Source organism: Simochromis diagramma, unplaced genomic scaffold, assembly GCF_900408965.1.
Source record: "Simochromis diagramma unplaced genomic scaffold, fSimDia1.1 OVJJ01000421.1, whole genome shotgun sequence".
Taxonomy (NCBI): Eukaryota; Metazoa; Chordata; class Actinopteri; order Cichliformes; family Cichlidae; genus Simochromis; species Simochromis diagramma.
Window position 1 is genome coordinate 1,053,938 of NW_024387250.1, and position 22,061 is coordinate 1,075,998.

Genomic DNA, 22,061 nt, shown 5'->3' on the forward strand with positions numbered 1-22,061 from the left:
GTAGTTGTTTTCTTTGTCTGCACTAATTTTACATCTCATTCTGATTACTCTCTGATAGCAAAGGAACATCTGGAGCTCTTGGATTCAGTAACCCTTGCAGAACTACTTCATGTGACAAATAAGAAATGTAATTCTCATATCATTTACTGTTTCTTTACCTCAACATTTTATAAACACAACTAAGACAGTGGTTTGTTTCAATAAATGACAGTACCGAGTGTCTACATGACAAACAGTGTAATTTGTACTTATCCGCCTGGAAATAAAGTTTAGAGAGAAAAAAGAAAAAGACCTCGGGGCGCCAACAGCATGGCCAACAACGAAAGTTGTGTTTGGGTCACGTGATTCCCACATTATAGTATGCTAACTCATCATTGGACGAGGCTCTTGTCCACGCCCACAACGCCCCGTGAGTGTTTCCCGCGAACGACTTGCTTTTGCGCCGTGAAGCTCACTAGCTATACGCTAGCTGATGCAGAAAGGTTGGGGGTGGTTGTCGTTGGAGTTACTTAAAATACAAACACAGGGAAACAGACTTTCAACTCGCACACATGGCGAAGCAAAGCTCGCTCTTTAATTTCTTCACCAAGTCTCCGCCGCTAGTCGCAAAACCGAAGCCGAGTCCCTCCCCGGAGGAAGCAGACCTGCCTTCCTCTATAGAGAAGTCCAACTCCTCTCCGAAAGAGCAAGCACAACAGACTCCGCAGCAGACAAAAGACACCAACAAAGCTAAGAAGGAAAGTAAGTCCAAGCCAGCGAGCGGAGGATTCAAGAAACTATTTGGCGACAAGGCCCAAACAACCAAAGAAAGGTGAGTGAGTTTGGGAGCCGTGTAGTTCCTGGAGTCGGGTTTCGTACAGTTTTCCTTCCCTCTGCTAAAATTGTTTGCAGGCCTCCAGAAACACCAGCGTAAGTTCTCTTTTTAAATTAACGTATTAAGACCGCTTAAAATGAGAGCTGACAGAAAATAAATAAAGAAAATGTAGCGTGACCTTTCCTTTGTGCTACGGACACGTGAAATTGGGGGTGACTCGAGCAGAACAATGCTGGCTGTTGGGTCAAATCAATGCTAATGCCTGTATTTATCAAAGTGGAGGGTGTGTGGACTTATCACTATCTTCTGTCATAGTTTAGACTGTTTGGGCCATCTCAAGTGGGCACCACACCCCTACCCACGATAGGGGGAGATGATTTTTGACATGTGGCCGTGTGTGCTTTTAAGATAAAAGGATTTGCAAAACCGACTTATCACAAGTGAATTGCAACTGCCTTTGTCTTTCCTGCACCTCTGTTTTACTATTTTAAACTGATTATTATATTTAAGAGGGGCTTGTTGGACTAATAAAGGTCCAAGCTGGTGTTGTGGTGTTGCTTTTCCACTCCATTCAAGAGATCGACTGTAACACGCAATGAGTCACGTTTAAAGTTAATTTTACAGCATTGAAAGATGTGTGAAAGTGTCTTTGCTCTTCTTATCCTCAGCAGCCCTCCATGCTTATTCAGTGCTGGTGCCCTTGTGTGGGCAAAAATGGAAGGGTACCCCTGGTGGCCGTGTATGGTGGTACCCCAGCCTCTGACTGGGCAGGAGATGAGGGGCCATGGTCGTGACCAGCGCATACACGTTCATTTCTTTGATGAACCTCCAACAAGAGGATGGGTCAGCTCTAATAGAGTCAGAGAGTACCAAGGTTGGTTGTTCCTAGTTGCAAGTGCATCAGTGGCTTGCATCCATTTTGGGGCCATTTTTTTGCTGTCTGCTCAGAGTAAGCTGGAATTTCTTTGTATGATTTGCACAGGCTCTGACAGCAGTGATGCTAAACCTGGAGGAGTCTACTTCTGTGGCAAACCTGTAATCCGTAATGCAATGGAGCTGGCTGATGGAGTTATGTTTGACAGCCCAGAAAAAAGATTAAAGATACCTCTCTGCACGGACCCATCTGATGCAGAAGAGGATGATGATGAAGAAATGGAGGTTACCCGATAATTTCTGAATATAATATTTCACCAGTGTGGTCATGAAGTCTAAATTCTCCTGTAATATTAAAAGTAATGTTATTCCCAGGGCAGCAGCCTTAGTCGCCTGGTGTAATTATCAGCTTATTATTACTGGTCAGTAATGCAAGTTTTTTTTTTTTTTTTAATTTATATTTTATTCTTTTTTTCCAGCTTGACAGCTTAGTAGTGACTGATGAAGAGGGTAGTGATGAGTATGAAAACAAAAGCGAAGCCCTGAAGCCATCCAAAGTCAGTACACGTTTATTCTGTGCGTTAATGGAAAAAGGAAGCAAGGCCAAGCGCCGTCGCATTATTGCGGCCTCAGATAGTGACGGATCCGATGAGGAGTTCAAACCAGAACACGCTGCGTCGAGCAGTGAGGATGAAGAGGAACGAGGGAAGGAAAGCTTTGGAGAGAAAGAAGAGAGCACCGAAAAGTCAGACGTGGAAAGCCCCATCAAGCCTGCCAAGCGCAAACGTCCTGCAGAAAAGTCGGCTAAAACAAAAGCAAAGACACCTACTGCTCCATCTGTTGCACCTAAAAGAGCTCCAGCAGCAGTTGCAACTGACACAAAATCTCGTTTGTCAGCCTTCTCTGCTCCCGAGAGCTTTGAGAGCCAGGTGACTGGATCAGGCTCCACTGTAGGGGCAGTTTGGGATCATGAGAAACTGGAGTGGTTGCAGGATGGCAAGAGAAAAGACGGCAAACGGCGGCGACAGACAGATGATGACTATGATCCTAGCACCTTGTATGTGCCAAATGACTTTATGAATCAAATCACTCCTGGTATACGTCGGTGGTGGCAGCTCAAATCTGAGATGTTTGATACAGTGATTTTCTACAAGGTGGGAAAGTTTTATGAGCTCTACCACATGGATGCTGTGATTGGAGTCAACGAGCTGGGACTGACATTCATGAAGGGGACTTGGGCGCACTCTGGTTTTCCAGAGATTGGCTTTGGACGTTTCTCAGATGTACTGGTGCAGAAAGGCTACAAAGTGGCTCGTGTTGAGCAGACAGAGACCCCAGAGATGATGGAAGCGCGCTGTAAGACAATGTTCAAGCCCACTAAATTAGACCGTGTAGTGAGAAGAGAAGTGTGCAGGATTATCACACGTGGTACCCAAACCTACAGTGTGTTGGATGGTGCTCCTTCAGAAAGCCAGAGCAAGTTCCTTCTGAGTTTGAAAGAAAAGGCTGAAGAAGAAAGCTCCGGCCGCTGCCGCACATATGGAGTCTGTTTTATTGATACATCAGTCGGTTGTTTTCATGTCGGTCAGTTCTCAGACGATCGTCACTGCTCACGCCTGCGTACGCTCATAGCACACTATGCCCCTGCTGAGGTGCTCTTTGAGAAAGGAAACCCATCTGTTGAAACTCGCAAAATATTCAAAGCCTCTCTGTCCTCTGCTCTGCAGGAAGGACTTAACGCAGGAACACAGTTCTGGGATGCTCAGAAGACTCTGAAAACCCTCTCAGAAGAAGATTATTTTAAAGAGGCAACTGGCAAGGAGGAAGGGACTGGGAGCAGCTTTCTCCCCGCTCTTCTAAAAGAGATGACATCTGAGAGTGATTCACTGTGCCTTACTCCTAAGGAGGGCTATGAACTAGCACTGTCCGCTTTGGGTGGATGCATTTTCTACCTGAAGAAATGCTTGGTGGACCAAGAGCTGCTCTCCATGGCTAACTTTGAAGAATATGTCCCAGTTGATGTTGAGATGGAGAAAGCTGCAGGACCCGCCAGTTTCTTTGCCAAGACTCGTCAGCGTATGGTGCTTGATGGAGTGACTCTGGCAAACTTGGAAATCTTTCAGAATGGGTCAGGAGGAACAGAAGGGACACTGCTGGAGCGTTTGGACACCTGCTCTACTCCGTTTGGAAAGAGGCTTTTGAAGCAGTGGCTCTGCGCTCCTCTGTGTAACCCCACATCTATCAGGGACAGACTGGATGCAGTGGAGGACCTGATGGGAGCTCAAGCCCAGGCTACTGAGGTTTCAGACCTTCTAAAAAAACTTCCAGATCTAGAGCGCCTGCTGAGCAAAATCCACAGTATCGGGACACCTTTGAAGAGCCAGGACCACCCTGACAGCAGAGCAGTTCTCTATGAGGATGTGACCTACAGCAAGCGCAAGATAGCAGACTTCCTCTCAGCACTGGAAGGTTTCAAAACGATGCAGGACATTGTTTCTCTCTTTGCTCCAGTTTCAGGCGAGTTTCGTTCCACGTTGCTTTGTCGAGTTATCAGCCTGAATAGCGAAAAGAACGGCCTCTTTCCCGACCTCTCTGGTGAACTCAAACGCTGGGACACTGCCTTTGACCACCAGAAAGCCCGCACTACTGGAGTAATAACCCCCAAAGCTGGCTTTGACCCGGAGTACGACCAGGCTCTGACTGGAATCAAGAACTGTGAACGAGAGCTGCAGGATTACCTGGACAAACAGAAGAAGAGACTTGACTGTAAAAGCATGTGCTTCTGGGGAACTGGGAAAAATCGCTATCAGATGGAGGTTCCTGACAGCGTCTTGGAGAGGGATATCCCCGACGAGTATGAGTTAAAGTCTACAAAGAAAGGCTGGAAACGTTATGTGACAAAGAAGACTGAACGGATGTTCTCAGAGCTGCAAGGATTTGAGGAGAAGAGAGATGCTGCACTCAAAGACTGCATGAGGATGCTCTTCTATAACTTTGACAAGAACTACAGTGACTGGAAGACTGCTGTGGAGTGCATGGCAGTGCTTGGTAACAATCCTTTTGTTTTATTTTATTTTTTTAATTAAAAAGCTTCTTTTTTCTTTTTTTTTTTCTTTTTTTTCCCCATCTTCTCGATATGTAATTTGTGTTGTTTTGGTTTTCACTACACCGGTCTGTTCTCAGTACATTTCCTGCAGATGTTACAGAGAAACTGTCATACTGTGTTTTTTAAATAATGATGTTGCACCAGTCTGAGGGCTTGTTAGAAGTAAGTTCATTTATTTCACAGCTTGGCTAAGTCTCTGTTTCAGGGAAATTCTATGTTGATGTTTGCAGTTATTTAGATTATTGCATAGTTTTTGATTTCTGAAAGTGTTTGTACCACTGGGACACGTCCAGCCAAAGATTTTGTTTTTATTAATTTTATTGTAGCAAAGCAGACCTATAAGACATGCATTAAATATGTGCATTTTTTTAGTTCTTAAATGTAAATAATTAAATGTTCAGTACTTCTTTTTTTTATTTATGTCCTTTTTTTTGTCCCCAGATGTGCTGCTGGCCTTGTCTCGCTACAGCCAGGGCGGCGACGGGCCTATGGCCAGGCCAGAGGTCGTGCTTCCCGAGGATGATGCCCAGGTTGCAGCCTTCATCGACCTCAAGGGATCCCGTCATCCCTGTGTCACCAAGACCTTTTTTGGCGACGACTTCATTCCTAATGACATCTTCATTGGCTGCCCTGGCACCGGTGAAAATAGTGAAGATGACAGTCTGGCCTCTTGCGTCCTCGTCACAGGGCCAAACATGGGTGGAAAGTCTACTCTAATGAGACAAGTGGGTATTTTTGACTATGTATAAATGTATACATACAATTTCATACGTTTTTTTTCCACAGTCTACATAGATGGTGTATTTGCAGTCTCAGTTGGTCCATATTAAGATAACGTGCTGCTCCTGTTGTACAGTGTGGACTCGTGATCATTCTTGCCCAGCTGGGTTGCTACATTCCAGCTGAGAGCCTCCGCTTCACACCAGTTGACAGGGTCTTCACTCGGCTGGGCGCCTCAGATCGTATCATGGCTGGTAACATCAGAGACTCTTAACATATTAGGAATAATGATCTGAGCTTGTGCTTCATGAGCTGAGCGTGTATTTTCAACTCTGTGCTCTACAGGAGAAAGCACCTTCTTTGTGGAGCTGAGTGAGACTGCCAGCATCCTGCGCCATGCCACTAAACACTCACTTGTGCTTCTGGATGAATTGGGTAAGCATTTATTTAGTTTGCTTATTAAAGCTTATTCACATGATTGGTGGATAGCATAGACTGTATTCTCAGCACAATATTGTTGTGGTGTAATCACTGAGCTGTGAACTGCTTGCAGGAAGGGGCACAGCCACATATGATGGCACAGCAATCGCCAGCGCTGTTGTAAAGGAGCTTGCTGAGAAGATCTGCTGTCGCACTCTCTTCTCTACACATTACCACTCCCTGGTGGAGGACTATGCCAACAACCCTGCCGTGCGTTTGGGCCACATGGTGAGTACAGCAATGCTAATCACACTTGATACTCGACAATGCAAGGTCATTTAGGACTGTAATAAAAAGACAAATTTATATACCAATTAAATAGTACATTTTGCAAGGAAATGAATCCTGAAATAAATAAATGGGGCTATATTTTTATACATTAATGTCAAATACAATGCTTAAATGATAAGCAAATTATTGCATTCTGTTTTTAATTTAAATTCTTCACAGTTCACAGTACAAACATGTACAAGACAAATGAAAGCAAAAACTTTTAGTGCGAGACAATGAATTGAGCAGTTTGTGGCTACATCTGCTCTTCGAGCACAGCTGCATGCCTGGAGCCCTAGCCGCAACTGGCAGCTTCCTGCTCTTAACATTTTGCTGTTTTAGTAACATGGTGCAAAAAATTGTAAGGTTTATTGTAGGGTCTACCTTACAATATAAAGCCCCTTGAGGCAACTGCTGTTGTGATTCGTCACTGTATAAATAAACTGAAGAAATAAAGAAATTTTGAACTCACCAGAATTTGATCGTTTCAAATTGTGCACGGCAAGTTTCACACAATTGCTCAGACACCGATATTTACAGTTTGTTAGTCTGTGTTACTTTAGTGTATCGTATATAATGTGCACTATGGTGGCATTACTGTAAACAGCTTTGGTATGCGAATTTCTGTTATGAAACATCAGGTTGAGCCTTTTAGTTGTCAAGGCATGACAACTGAGGGAGGGATAGGACCTAGAAAATGAAGTCATAAATTGGATGAAGGTCTCATTTAGTTCTTATCAACTCATTAGCAAAAGTGTTTAGTCGGGTCATAAAGGAGGATGGCAGCTCATTTCGGACTTTTTACCACCAAAATTGCCTCCTGCTGTTCATTAGGGGGAACAGCAGGAGGCAATGATTTATTTTTCAAACCCGGAGGATTTACTAGGTTTTGTTTTTTCTTTAATGCAGTTGGTTTGTGGGTTTTAAGTATCATGTTTCCCTTTCGCCCCCTCCTTCAGGCGTGCATGGTGGAGAATGAGTGTGAGGATCAAAGTCAAGAGAACATCACTTTCCTCTACAAGTTCATAACGGGTGCGTGTCCTAAGAGTTATGGATTCAATGCTGCTCGACTCGCCAACCTACCAGAGGAAGTTATCCAGTCAGGACACAGGAAGGCCAGAGAGTTTGAGACAAACACCGTCAATCTCAGACTTTTCAAGTACGTATTATTGTTTCGCATCAGTTATTCTGCGGATACTACAGTGACACACAATGCTGATCTGTTAAAGTCAGAGCATGGTTACTTATGTTCCCTCCTGTCCCCTCATGTAGGAAGCTGTGCCAGTTTGCTGAGGATGCTACACTGGACAGCACCCGTTTCACTTCCCTCATTCAACTGCTCAGTACTCTGTAAAATGTTGTTAAAAGTTCAATGCATTTTTTGTTTTGTTTTCTTGTCATTAAAAAAAACACTACTGAATTGATCTAATAAAGTTTATTTTTAAAAAATGACAATGTTTCATCTAGGAAATTAAACCCTTTTAATTCACGCTAGCGCCTACATAACGGTTATTGAATACTTCACAATATATTAAGTCTAGATGTTATGATACATGCATACATTTCAGTCTGTATGAGAACCCACAATCACCAGTACACATGAATTGGGGGAAGGGGGCAATAAAACCAATAAAGCGCTGTATATAGATACTTGTCTCAGCTTCAGTAGAGTAAAAGCCTCTTTAAATTCTCCAGCAACATTGGCAAACAATGGAAAAACGCATCAAAACTTATGCTTTCATAAGACTGCTCTTTCATTTGGAGGACAAAGGAAGCCAGAATTTGTATCCTAATGGGCTGTTAAACAGCATCCGTGCCTGCGATGGTAGCGAAAAAGACACCTGTGTCAGGATTACCTACTGAACTGAGATCGATTCAAAGTAACAGACTAAATGGCATCAGGTCATTTATTGTCAAATGCTGACCAGGGCCGGAGATTATTAAAAAGAAACCTGTATTAATTAGCTTATCATGGGTTAATTTCCAATCAAGATGCAGTTGCATGTAAATCTGTACTGCCTGGTCTTTAATTTAAGTAATGGTGACAGGCCAACAGATACTAAACCAAAAAAAAAATATGCATAGATCATGTAAAGCAGACTGGAATATCATCAACAAACACAAGAAGATATACAAGTCTTGTGAAAGCACAATTACACATCTAATTTTTCTGTATTGCAAGTGTAAAGGAGTCAACATTGCTGGAGAAAGTGTTTAGTGTTTTCCTCTCTTGTCTCTGATCTCTTTCACAGAAAGAAGTTAGATACTGCGACATGAGTATAATTACAGCAATTCTAGGGTATAATAACAAAAAAAAATTAAAACACATTTAATAAAATAAAGACATTCAAGTACAGTAAGATTTTTGCATGAAAATACAAAACTACACAAAAAAAAGCATTAAAATCAAATCTCAACAGTTGTCTTGAAGAAGAAAAGAAAAAGAAAAAAAATGCTGAAGTGCTAGGTCGTTTTTCCCGTACATATCATACGAGCACGTCGGTTGCCCAGTGATGGAAGCATTGTTGTATTTGGGGGCTTTTGCCTTTTCATGAGACGAGCTGTAGCCTCTTCTGACTGACTCTCCATGTTGGATCTGTACACTGCAGTATCTCATTCATCCGCTTCCCAAAAGCAGATAAGCCTCGGTGGATTTTGTCCAACTCTCACCGGCATCATTTACTTGACCAAATCAACAGACCTACAAATCCCGAATCAGTTGCTCTTCTGCTCTGTCCCACTGATGTCATCTTTTGTCAAAAAATGTAAGGAAAAGAAAATGTGAGGCATCCATAATCACCTTTTTCTAAATGTCTCCTTTTAGAATATCCGAGTCGCAAGTCTTTTTTTGTTTTACTTTTTAAAGTCACTGTATATTTTTGCCAAAGTGAATCTGTGTTTTAGTTTGGAATTGCTCTTCCACGGCACAATTTAAAGTGTCTTATACGTCCATTACTGCTGAAGCGCAGAAGCACCTCGGGACTTGAGCTCAGTTGTGCTGCAGTGTATTGGACTCTATAGGGGGAGCTGAGTCATACAGAGTGTCTGTGTCATGTGTCGGCTCTCCTGCTAACGTGCAAGGATTTGACAGCGTCCCAGCACCACAGTCACAGAAGAATCTGTAGGCAGAGACGGAGGAGAAAAAATAATTATGTTTGGTCCCCGAAAACAGAGAAGAGAGTACATTATATTGTATTTAATATGCCTCTATACATCTGTGACTAGTAAAAAATTAAACAGTGTAATCAGACGCCAAGCTTCTTATAAGCGAGCATGCACATTATTCTCTTTACCATCAGGCAGACTGACTAGTTTTGTTTCTCTTCATTCAATTCCTCCTACCACTGTCTGTATCTTAGCCAAAATCTGCTTATTTGAATTAATTATCAGTGCACTTAGCAGCAAGCTATTTGTCTCGGAGATGGTATCTCTACATCAGCAAATAAAGATGTGGCAGGTTAAGCCAAGCTTGCATTATAAAATACACTGAAACAGCAGTGATCTGCTGCAGCCTATTGATATCCACCATCATGAGAAACACTGCTGCTGTTTTTCTCTGCTGTGTGTGTGTGCGCGCGCGCGCGTGCGTGTGCCATGCAGGGAGAAAGAAAGAGCAGCAATTCTTAATTCCTTGTTTTGTGAATGCTGTGTTCTGCTTCTGCACTTTCACTGTGGTCTAAAGTGGGGAGCTTCAAAGGAAGGCACCAACAAGCCAGTCTGTTTACTAGCATGCATCAGTCAGACTTACCTATCGTGTCTGATGAACTCTACATCATGTCCTTGGTGACACTTCTTGATACAATTCACGCAAATGGCGTTGCGGTCTGTTGTGTTACAAGTGTGACACCTATGGAAACCCAAGGTGTGTTTTTTTTAAACAATCACAAACAAAAATAGCTGAGGTTATTTTTGAGTGCGAGAGGTGAAAAAAAGTTTACCTGTAAAAATCGTGCATTGGGTAGCTGGTGTAACTTGAAATCTTGTACAGGCACTGACCTCTGCTCACAGCTTTTTCAATGGCATCTTGATTGTTCAATATTTTATTATCTGGAGGAAACGGAAATTTGTATGAGATTTCTGCATTTTTATTCAATAATATTTAAAAATCTTTGCCACTAATACTGTACCTTTCATTGTAACATTGACACCAGACGCAAGAAACAACCCCCCAAAACGATTGTTGAAGATCTGATTGCCCTCTAGAGTCGCCGTGGCATGGTTGGTGATTTCAATACCTAGTTTTACATAAACAAATAAGAATAATCAATTTACAAAGACACAGCGATGTTGAAAGTCCACAATAATTAAATTCAAGCATCTCATCATGAGCTATTAAAGCTAGCGTGCATGCATTACCCACCTGCAGCGAAGCCATCAAATATCCTGTTTTTCCGCAGTACTGGGTGACTGTTGGTGCTAATGAGGACCCCCGCTTGGGCATTTCTGAAAATGTCATTCTCCTCTAGCAAACCTAATAACAGAAAATGGACTTTTAATCTGACAATTCACTAACATACCAAAAGATAGGATTACATTAATTTAGGTCTGAATTTCCTAATATTATAAAGCCAAATTAGATCTACACTACTTTTAACCACTTGAATATTTACTCCACTTCCTTTCTGTAATGAATCGGTTACCTCTTCCTCCGTTGAATATACAGATCCCGCCATCTCTACCGTCGTGGATTTTATTCCTCCGCAGAGTGGGGTTGCTGTCTGTCTTTATCCACACACCTGCCATTGCATTGTCAAAGATCTCATTGTCCTCGATGAAACCTAAGCCTAGAGAACATATACATGGATGTTTTGTTATTGAGGCAATATTGTTTAAACAGTATATTAACTATGACAATAAAGAGAACAATAAGACGGAAAAATCTCTTCTTCTCACCTGAGTTGTAAACCAAAATGCCGCCATTCTGGCCTCCCCAGATCTTGTTCCGTCTGATCTTAGGATTGCTGCCCGTCCTGGGGAGGGAGGACACAATGGAAAAGTGAGCAGCTGCTTCAATACCACTCTACCAGACCACCCTAACATCAGGGCATTGCTCAGGTGAATCTTGCTTATGTTACTTGTTATTATTTGTCATGTTACACAAACCTTATTTGAACTCCAGAGTACATGTGATTGTAGATATCATTGTCTTCAAGCACACCGTGGCCATTGTCATAGAAGTAAACTCCAACCTGTTAAAATGGCAATGAAAATATATTGGCTTTAATTTAGTGATTCATAATGTGCTTGTACATAAATATGGTTTATTCCTTTATCCATCTTCTTTTAATTCACAGGATATCAAGTTGGTCTTAGATGGAACTTTGTGATCTCATGAAATCAGAATTATGACCATTATGATCAGATGAACAATATACATCCCTCTAGGTGTACTAACTAGCCTGTGATCTGACCTGCTTCCCGCTGTGTATCCTGTTCCTCCTCAGCACTGGCGTACTGCCCGTTGTAACCCACACTCCTGCCAGTGTGTTGCTGTACACCTCATTCTCCTCAATGACTCCTTGTCCTTTTTCATGCTGCATGGCACAGAAACAAACGGTTTCACCTCATAATAAAAATAAGAAACCTGGAGTGAAAAACCCTTAAATATGCAAAACAATATTTTTAGAAATATTTACCACATATATTCCTCCATGTTGGCCATCATGAATCTTGTTGTGCCTGACAATAGGGCAGCTATTTGTCCTGATCTGGATTCCTGCCAAGGCGTTACCATAGATGTCGTTTCCTTCGATGAGACCTCGGCCATCACCAAAAATATAAACTCCACCTTGGTTACCATTAAAAATGGCATTGCCCCTGTTTTGGACAGAACAAATTTGAGAACCTGAATAATCGGATAGATTTGAATGCTGACCTGATTTGAGCTCAAGATTTTCAATTCATACTGACCGTATTGTGGGGTCACTGTTGGAAGTGATCCACACGCCTGCAAAGTTATTCGCAAAGATCTTGTTTTCAATGAACTGGCCGCGACCCTTTTCATGCACGTAGATGCCTCCTGTCTGACCATGATGGATCTCACAACGAACCACTGTCGGATTGGCGTATGCCTTCACCTCAAAGCCGGCTATACGGTTCCTATGGATGTTACAGCTCTCAAAGTAACCCTGGAAACAGAGAATGACAAACCTATTATAAGCCCATCAAAGTGGTTTTTAGCTTATATGTATAAGTGCACCATCATCATGTTGTTTTATGTTTTTCACCTAGTTTATCTGCACTAGTGTTATTTGGCTACTACATATTGTACATTTGAATTTCTTCTCATACAATTTAGTGGCTGACAAACATACACAACATAAAACCATCAGTAAAGTGGATCTCACCATGCCGTGGTCAAATGTAAAAACTCCCACGTCTCTGCCGTGGTGGATGTGATTCCGTCTGATGATTGGGTTGCCGTGGTTTTTCACCCAGATCCCAGCCAGAGCGTTGTTTGAAATCTCGTTGTCTTCATAGATTCCCTGAACGACATGAAGAATTGCATTTAAAATAAACCTACTCGTCCCCAGCTGGCCATGATCCTTTATGTAAAACCACAGTTTATCCTTTTTTGCCTTTGTCTTATCAATGGCCAGTTTCTTCTAATGGGAAGTTCTTCCTGAAAAGCTACATCACTGGTTTGAAAACACAGTTTTGGCAAAATTGATCAGAATAGAAGCAGCACTGGTGTAAGGCTCTGAAAACAAATGGCAAATCTAAATAACATAATTATAGTTCTTGATTAAAAATAGCAGCTTTTCCAACCAATCCTGTCAACCTAAACATCTACAGCAATACAGCAAGAATTCTTTGGTCATTCCAGTTACCTACTTTCTAAGTGACATAAAGGTGAACGTACTCTTTCACTCACAAGATGTATAATATTTTTCTTTTGTTTTTTTCCTGTCAACAGATGTATGTGTAAATCATTTGCTGGTAGGAAACACCAAAGTTAATGTAGCAAGTTAAGTGTTATTGTGCATAAACCAAACAACTATAAATCTCCCTGCCCTGTCAGTTATTTGTATGCAATTACATGCTTTTAATGCTACTCAAGGAGACAGTTTGGCAAGAATGTGTTCATTCATTTACATTTGCCAAGGAGACTAATTTGATTCTATAGGTGTGCTTTGCCTCCAGCAGATGACCAGAACCACACAATCAGAAAAACAAGCACAAAAAACAAAAAACACTAGAAACTGGGTCTAAGGCCTGAACTCTCGCCTTGCTGAATGACTCACTCATCACAAACACATGTATGATTATTTGGACATGTTTAATACTAACTTTAATCACTGTAACATTATACACATGACAGAAAATAGCAACAAACAAAATAATAGGTCAGCTGTAAGTCTGCTGATTAGTTTCCATTTTTCCTTAACCTCATAGATAAAAGACTGATCTCTGTAGACTGGACTTAGACTTGTGATGGTATTCAGAAGATGTGAGACTGCTGGACACGCTCAGCAGAAGCTGACATATGCATTTAAGTTCTACATTTAAATAACACGAAAAACAGGTGTGCATTACCTGTGCATGGTCAGTGATGTAAAGACCAACATTTTCGCAGTCACTGATGTTGCAGTGCTTGATTGTGGGACAAGCACCCTGACCACTGACACACACTGCTGACCCCACTGAAACAAGCATGACAATGATATATTAGTCCACAAATGTACCTGTCAAAACAAGCAACGAAAACAATCTGTGCGCCATCATGGAAAAAAAAGAAAAAGAAAATAACACTTCATCACAAACACATAAACACAAGACCTCGGTAATTCCCAGCCATTTTATCTTATGAGGAACCAAAAACAACTTTAGTTTCTGTCAAATGCTCCCACTGACCCCTCTGAAGGCCTGAAAAGTCAGATCTAAACAAAATTACCTGTGCACGTGCTGCGTATGATGCAGTGGTCAATGATGGGGCTGCAATTGACTGTAATCTCCAAGCAATGGTGTGCATTGTGGTGCTGGGCGGATTTATCATCAGGATTAAACTGCAGGAGAGAAAACTGTTAATGTTGAATGTGACAACAGTAGCTAAAACAGGACTAACATACATACAACATGGGGAAAAAGGAAACATTTACTGTATATGTGAGGAAAGAAATATCAGAGTCATCTCACCCTAATGGTCATGTATCCAACATAAGCATCTTCTGAGCCTTCCATGAATACAAACGTAGAGTCTCTGGTATTCTCAATGATAACTTTCTCTGCTACTTTTCCAGGAGCTGCAAAAAGGCCAGACTGGTTTAATTAGAGACCAGACTAAACAAGGGTGCACTGAAACCGTAACCATGACTACAAACGCACTTACCAGCCCCGATCATTGTGATAGGCGACTCGATGTAGATCCATTCGTCTGTGTAAATACCAGAGTGGACAAATATCAGGCCGTCAAAGTGAGGCTCCTGACCCCCTCCAAGAGCATCTTCAATGGTGTCATAGTACTGGGGGAAGGGAAAAGAAAAAAGTAAGAAAAGAGAACAGGTCAGATGAATGACCGCAACATTAAAGTGGAAGATTTGTTTGTTTGTTTTTTTTTAAAGTATGTAAAAATTACACTTACAAACATGTTATCTCTTCCTTTGTATCTGGCAGGATTACTGTAAAAGTGTTCTGCAAAGCCTGGTTTTACATGTGCGCCTTTATACTGCGGGGGGAAAAAAAAAAAAAAAAAAAAAAAAAGGGGAAGAAACACTACTATTATTCATATGTGGAAGAAGTGAACAATTACAAAAGGATTGTGTAATGAAAAGGATGGAGGAACAAACGGAAAAGAGACAATTTTGCTGAAGGGAAAAGAAAATACTTAAGATCAGTGTATTACAGAGAAAATAATTGTAAACAATATTTCCATCTTAAAAAAAAACATCCTCTTCTACGCTTTTATTTCAATACTGAATGTCACTTTGTGACTTCAGCTATGTCCACACTGGTAGAATTTACATTAGCAAAAAGGTCACAGAAGAATCATTCAACGATTCAACAATGACCTTGTTTCTGTCTCAACACTGCCTTTAAAGTTGCTCAATAATGCACTACCATATAAAAATTGGATTACATGTATAAGAAGGTTCTACCCAAATGGCCCCACCTCATTCCCTTCAATTTTCTGATTAATTATTCGATGATTAAAAAGGTTTTATAGTAAAAGTATTTCTTAAAGCATTTTAGATAATGTGGTTTTCATGGCCTGCTTCATTTAGAACTGAAGCTCTGCAAACATTATTTAGGTCACTTTAGTCTGAAACCAATGCTACTACATTGTATGTCAGTAGTTTCCATACCAACTGCTGAAAACTTTCCTTCCACGGGTTTGGCTGCTCATATTCTTCTGGGTTTATCTGGTAGAATTTCCCTGCCTCGGGGTGCATCATGGGTCTCGTGTATTCAAAAACCTCCATGTACAGCCTCTTCCTGAAATATGAAGGCATACCAGGAGTTTACATCCTTCGATTTGTCAGAATTCCTTACAATACAGAAGTCATTGTTTGGCAAAAATGTGATGACCACATTTTAAAAAAGGTCACGTCCACAATATAATTGTTGACACACTGGCCCACTAGCAAAAAGGCTGCAACATTATATGGTGGCTGGGCTATATTCATTTGTTATTATTAGTAGTATTAATACAGACTACTGTCCTTCTGCACACTAGTAATGATGAGCCAGCACCCAAGACTCTATGAAGAACCACAGAAACAATTATACAGTGTATGCGTGCATGTGTGTGTGTATATATACATTTATATTTTATTGAGGCACTGAAGACAAACTAATGCAGTGGGTGCTCAAAAAGTGCTTGTTCTGAATAGACTGCAGCTTACAGCATGAGTGGGTTATTGAAGTCATTTGTGGCAGAAGAGAACAGTGTGTCAGCAAAATACATGGCTGGTGCTGGTTGCCAACAATTAGCTGCAATGATTCAACAACACAGGCTGCAAACTGCAATCCAGATTTTTTTGGTAAATCGTGTCCACACTTCTGAATCCATCCACTCAACAAAGGTGAATGGTTCACGTGGCATCATGAAATGAAACGACGCTGTATCGATTAAAAAAATTAATTGTTCCAATGACGCGTGGTAGGACAACATTAAGCCAAAGTGCTCATCCCAATGACTTCAAGCTCAACAGTGTATGTACTGCAACAAATCAACCAAGTCTGAATTACATTTGTTCTAAAGAAAAGTAAAGCAGTGACACACACCCACACATCTAATTATTAAAGATGGCTTGCTCACAACATAAAATGAGATTTCTGTTGCTGTTAAATAAACAATAATATCTGGTTTCTGTTGGATTCTTAACATGTAATCAACAATTAAAATTTAGATTAACAAACGCTAATTTAAAGTTAGTAAAGGCTAATGGCTATAGAAAAAGGGTATTTTACTATGTTAAAATAACCGTTAAAAAAAAAAAAATAATAAAAAAAATAGCACAATAGGATGTTTTGTCATTTTGTCATGTCTCACCAGAGGATAGGGTCATTGGCCAGCTCACTGAAGCGTTTGCACACACATGCTGCACGGCACAGGTCCTGCTCCAAAAGGTATGAGAAGATCTTTAGCACCACCTCATCTGGAAGCTTCTCTTGCAAATATTGCTCTGCTGGAGCTGCTGGGAGAAAGACGATCACTGAATTAGACATGCATGTAATGATTTTCCAATTCCACACATAAAATCAATCCTCAGTTTTTGGGCTACGGTTTAACTCATACAGACACAGCATATTCATCTGCATAACAATATTTTTTTCATGAAACAAAAGATAATGGGCCATGGCTTTCTCATAATGCAAACAGTGTTGAGCTTTTTGCCAGCTTAGAAATTTGATCTTTTTGTCATTTTACTTCTCTGTTAATTGTACACATAAATAATCCATTTTTTAAAAAATGTATTAGCTCAGCCTCTAAGATGATCTGCTCAGTAGCAGTCACCGTTGTTTGGAGACTGTCGATGACCTAGAAGTACTTTTAGTTTTAAACACAGATCATGTAGAACAACAGTATGCACATTGCACAACATAAAGACATTCTGACAATTGTAAAGGCATAACCAAATGCCATCTAACAAGGCAAGCATTTATTTGGGATGCTTTGGCTGGAGCAACATTATATAAAAAAGACGCCATACACCACAAATAACAGACTTTATACTTTCCAAATGACAAATTTATGGAGTTGCTTCACAATTTTAGCAAAGACATTTTTAGAGAGATTACTCTAAAACATCTTTATACTATAACACAGTCATTTTCCCCAAAATTGCCAATCATAAGAATAGCTAGGATGGACTGAAGAATAAAACTGTCACGTTAAATCCACCAAAACATGAGTAACTGCCATCGGTTCACTAAAGTTTATACCATAGTTTCTTATCATATATTATTTTTAAATTAAGCTAGAGATGACATAAGACCCATATAACTATGCCATAACAAGTCTGTGTACCACATAGGCCTCTGGTACCCATAACGTTTCAAACCCCCAAGAAAAGATATAATCATAACATAAAAGATTTAGTAAAAAGAAATATGACACTCTGTATGACATACAACTGCACACTACTACCCAACAAGACAGACTAAATGAGTTATAACTTGTTCTTCTCATTGCTATCTCCAACTGCTTGCACAATTAACCCTCACAAGCTGCAGGGAACAAACTTTTGAACATGCAAGTCAAAAAAAATGTCTTCTTACTTACCTGGTAAATCTTGACACTTTCCAGAAACTCTGGGACGCTTAGGTCTGTGTCCAAAGTTTTCTGTGGTTGAAGTGGAAGCACCCTGTATTTAAAAAGTCGTAGAAAATATTTAGAAATGGTATGTGCCTCAAAATTAAATTAACATCCTTTAGGCAGTTATCCATCTCTAAAATTCCTAACAGACGTACCTCCATGCTTGGCTTTGTCGGACACACTGTTCTCTTGGGTAGAGACTTTCTTCTAAGTTGGTATGGACTATTCTGGGCTCCAGGACCGGATTCTTCTGCAACCATATCTGCAGGAACGTCCTCATCTGGAAAAGGTGGAAGATAAAACCAATGATTATTTACAGCTCAACATATTAAACCAATACAACAGATAAGCCTGTGTTGATGTATTTTCAACAGATTTTTCGGTGTAACATTTTAGTATGCTCATTAGGAAAACTAGTTTAAAACTGACTGTCCAAAGAAACAAAAGACCAAAAGAAACCAAAGAACAGCATAATCTTTTTCCTTTTCACTCTGCATGCATTTACTTAACCTATGTGGTGTAGCTTTCTCTGCTTTAAAGCCCTGAAGCATGTGTCTTTATCTGTAAATACAGACATTAATTTGCATGCATGTGTCGAACATTTGGTTGAACAACAGGCATGACTTCACAACTTTAATTCATTGTTTAAAAAAGAACAACAGCACAGATTCAGCTTCCTTTACAGCATTTACCTCACGGGACAAAAGCCAGTAAAAAAGGTTGTTTGACTATTACCTGGTGTGTGAAGAACAAGCTGATTACAAATCCTATCAACAGGAGATTCAAATAATTGGAAAATTGAACTAATCAGAATATGAACCCTCAGCTAAACGAGACACACAGTATGTTTATAAGCCTATTCACCAAGGTATGATGAGTTGATAGCTACCCCAAATCACTGCTTGTTGCTCTGGTTTCAAGGATAACTCTCACTGGCTACTAGGCCTGTAACCACTACAAACAGTCTGTTAGACCCTGCAGCAGAAAAAGCATGCTCTCATATAAAGCTGCAAAACTGACAAAGCATAAGTTCTGCTGACTTGTTTAACTAAAACATAACAGACACTATCATGTGGAATAAGCAAAGCGGCTGTTGGGTATCTGTTATCTACTATGCCTTGCCCAATTCATCTACTGCCATGAAATCACAACTGAGCTACACTGCAATTGTGGCCATGAATAAATTAACTGAGAAATAGAGATGAAGTCAAGTAATCTAATAAGTTATTTTTATTAAGATGAACATGACGGTTTAATTTATGATGCTCTATTTTGTAAACATTAACACATCCAGCACATCTTAGGTTAACTGCCAATTGATGCTGTGAGCTCAAACGTCACAATATGAGATTAGTCCAACTGTAAATCAGATTAAAAAACAAACCATTAATGTGGCTTATTGGTGTCCCTCAAGACCGACCGGGTCTTTACTATAGCTCTTTCAGGCATAGCAATTGTGATTAAATAGCATCCTTTGCAAGGAAATGTTTATTTTGGAAAAAAAATCGCTGGCGTTACACCGTCTGTTAGACAGTGCTACTGTAACAACTAAAACATAATGTGACTAGGCCAAATAAACGAAATAGTATTAACTACTAACCTATCTCGCAATGCCATGTTACTGTTATAATGGACATGAAGTTTTTAGAACGGCAGGACGCAGACAGCTAGCCAAACAGGCTAATAATAACAGCTAAACTAGCACAGGCTAGGTTAAATTAGCATGCTACGACAACTGGCAAAACCACTTTATGTCTCCTCCCCTGCGTTTGTTACCCATAGAACCAGCAAACCGATGTTTATCACATGTCATTTTCTATATTAATCGAATCTCACATAACACAAAACACAGCTAAACACCAGCGCGAGGTGAGAAAAGCAAAAGAAAGGCCGACTCGGAGAAAAAAAAATCTAGCAAAACAAAGCGCGGCCTGAATGCTAACTACAAACACAAAAGCATCGGTGTTTCCTGGCTGCATAGCGACCCTTGGTGATCGCTCTTACATTCACAGCAACCAACTTTACCTTAATGTGCGCACATATAAACAAACGACAGGCGTAACTGCCCAAAAAACAAAACACGCAATTCAACCTCAAAACCTGCTATAATTCACTCCAGTAATGCTAACACTCGTTGAGCTAGCGTTACCTCTTTCCTGGTGGTTCCTCTCCGGCTGCACCGGGCGCGGCCTCGATACTCGCCTAGGTCTTCTGCTAACGTTACTTGCTCTGACGGAGTTCATTTGGGGTGTTGGTAATCTTGAGGAAATATCGAAGCCTTCACAGCAGAAGAGGCAACGCCGAGGACACCGTCTATGTCTTTTTCGTCAGCATTGCACAATCTGCCATCTTTAGCCGAGGCTCCCGAGAAACGTATCGCGGTGTGTTAACTCCCGTTTCCCCGCACTGGTATTACGTCTAGCCCCGTTCTACTGTAGCAGGAGGAGCCATAACAGACGGGCACAGTCCGTCAGGCCTCAGTCACATCACATGGGAGGACCTCTCGCCATCACGTCGCCTTCCTCGTTCAAGGCGGTCTATTTAACAGTGTTACTTTAGCCCTTTAGAGCCCAGCCTTTGGAGCGTCTATCATGTGAGAGTCTGCTGTGAGAAACAGCCAACCTCTTGATGTGGGTAGTGTAGTTAAAGTCTACATTTGCGACATATTGTACTAAATACAATAATTACAAGTATCATTTACTCAAAATACCCAATAAGGCAGATCATAGCGTTGGTTATATTATGATAGAGTTGACCACCTGACATAGACTACATAAAAGGCAACGAATATAATTGCTCAAGTAAGAAGATAATTTCTGCACGTGGATTAATAAAGCCTCTCATCATTATTATTTATTTACCTCATGAATAAACTGATCTTAACATTAAAAGCACAAACTCCTGCAGGGATTCAGATTGTAAACATCGGTAGCCCACATCTTTTGAACCGGTCCTGAAACCAGTGTTCCTCAGCTTATCAACATCTGTTGATTTTTATTTGTAAACTAAATAATGAAAGTTGGACTTCTGCTAATGAGGTCTTCTGTAAACAAAGAAGAGGACAAAGTGAAGCCTTTACAGAGTGTTTGTTGAGTTCACCAGGATTAATAAATCTTGTTACCTCAGAAGTCAGTTACTCACTTGTCAGATAAACCTTTCACACTTTGTGTAATCCATATTTTATTTTATTGTAACAGGAAGCTTGACTTACACTTTATAATTGGTCTGAGCAAAGGCTAGGTTAAATAAGACAATAGTAGCCTTTAGCAGCAACATAATCTATGTTGTATAATAGTAATACAGAATCAGAACTATGGACATTTTTTTCTACATTTGAAGTTTTGCATGTTTTGCCACTGCAGGTACAAATAAACTGTCATACCATGCCAGATTAAAACCTGGCTATTTGTCTGTTGGTGGTGCTATTCAGCAATACCAGAGGGCTGCTATGACTTGTGTTTAAAAAATATGTGTTTAAATGTGTCACGTTTGCAACACATTTAGACAACAAAACACAAACGTTTCCTATTAATAAATGTAGACATAAAATAAACAATGCAAAATACAATCTTGTATTCGCTTGTATGACAAAGGTAAAAGTTTTTCAGATTAGGCTCCTAATTCTTTTCCGTTGTGAAGTGTTTGATCTCATATTGCCAAGGTCGAAAAACAACTTTCTCAATGATTGAGTCTTATGATGTATTTAGAAGAATCTCCAGATTTCAGTCAAGGGCATGTTCACAGGTTCAGTCAGTGATTAATTTTACATTTACACTTTTTTTGTGCTGTACAAATTGCTAAAGATCACGTTTTTGTCTTCAGATAAACTAAATTGACTCATTAACATACAGAAAATTTTTCATTTTGTGTGTGTGTCCAAGAAATCTTTGTCATATGCATAGCTCACTGGCAAAACAATTATTATCAATAATCATTAAATTATTATTATTGTTCTGCAGTTACATAGTGAAATATGAAAAGTGCAATTACATCACAATTACATCAAAGCATGGGATTCAGATTTAGAAGGGATTAACGTA

General features: G+C 40.3%; 2 protein-coding genes across 4 annotated transcripts; one reads left to right on the forward strand and one right to left on the reverse strand.

Moving 5' to 3' along the window:
• Positions 1-401: 401 nt before the first annotated feature.
• Positions 402-8,660, forward strand: msh6 (mutS homolog 6 (E. coli)). 2 transcript variants are annotated; one of them, XM_040001336.1, is made up of 10 exons: positions 402-811; positions 1,483-1,688; positions 1,797-1,972; positions 2,167-4,735; positions 5,235-5,518; positions 5,650-5,767; positions 5,859-5,948; positions 6,067-6,221; positions 7,223-7,422; positions 7,536-8,660. In XM_040001336.1, exons 1-10 carry the CDS (start codon positions 552-554, stop codon positions 7,615-7,617), a joined length of 4,140 nt encoding a protein of 1,379 aa, XP_039857270.1. In that variant the 5' UTR covers positions 402-551; the 3' UTR covers positions 7,618-8,660. The 2 variants fall into 2 exon arrangements, with proteins under 2 accessions (XP_039857270.1, XP_039857271.1); XM_040001337.1 differs by having other exon boundaries at positions 1,486-1,688.
• On the reverse strand, positions 7,721-20,546 carry fbxo11a (F-box protein 11a). Of its 2 annotated transcripts, none has more exons than XM_040001339.1 (22): positions 20,171-20,546; positions 18,177-18,301; positions 17,989-18,070; positions 16,756-16,897; positions 15,566-15,695; positions 14,845-14,928; positions 14,593-14,725; positions 14,400-14,506; positions 14,158-14,269; positions 13,800-13,906; positions 12,611-12,748; positions 12,174-12,391; positions 11,900-12,080; positions 11,675-11,797; positions 11,367-11,452; positions 11,157-11,233; positions 10,904-11,047; positions 10,624-10,734; positions 10,391-10,498; positions 10,202-10,310; positions 10,012-10,110; positions 7,721-9,382 (listed from the first exon to the last, which is right to left on the reverse strand). In XM_040001339.1, exons 1-22 carry the CDS (start codon positions 20,262-20,264, stop codon positions 9,253-9,255), a joined length of 2,640 nt encoding a protein of 879 aa, XP_039857273.1. In that variant the 5' UTR covers positions 20,265-20,546; the 3' UTR covers positions 7,721-9,252. The 2 variants fall into 2 exon arrangements, with proteins under 2 accessions (XP_039857273.1, XP_039857272.1); XM_040001338.1 differs by having other exon boundaries at positions 16,756-16,900.
• Positions 20,547-22,061: the final 1,515 nt, after the last annotated feature.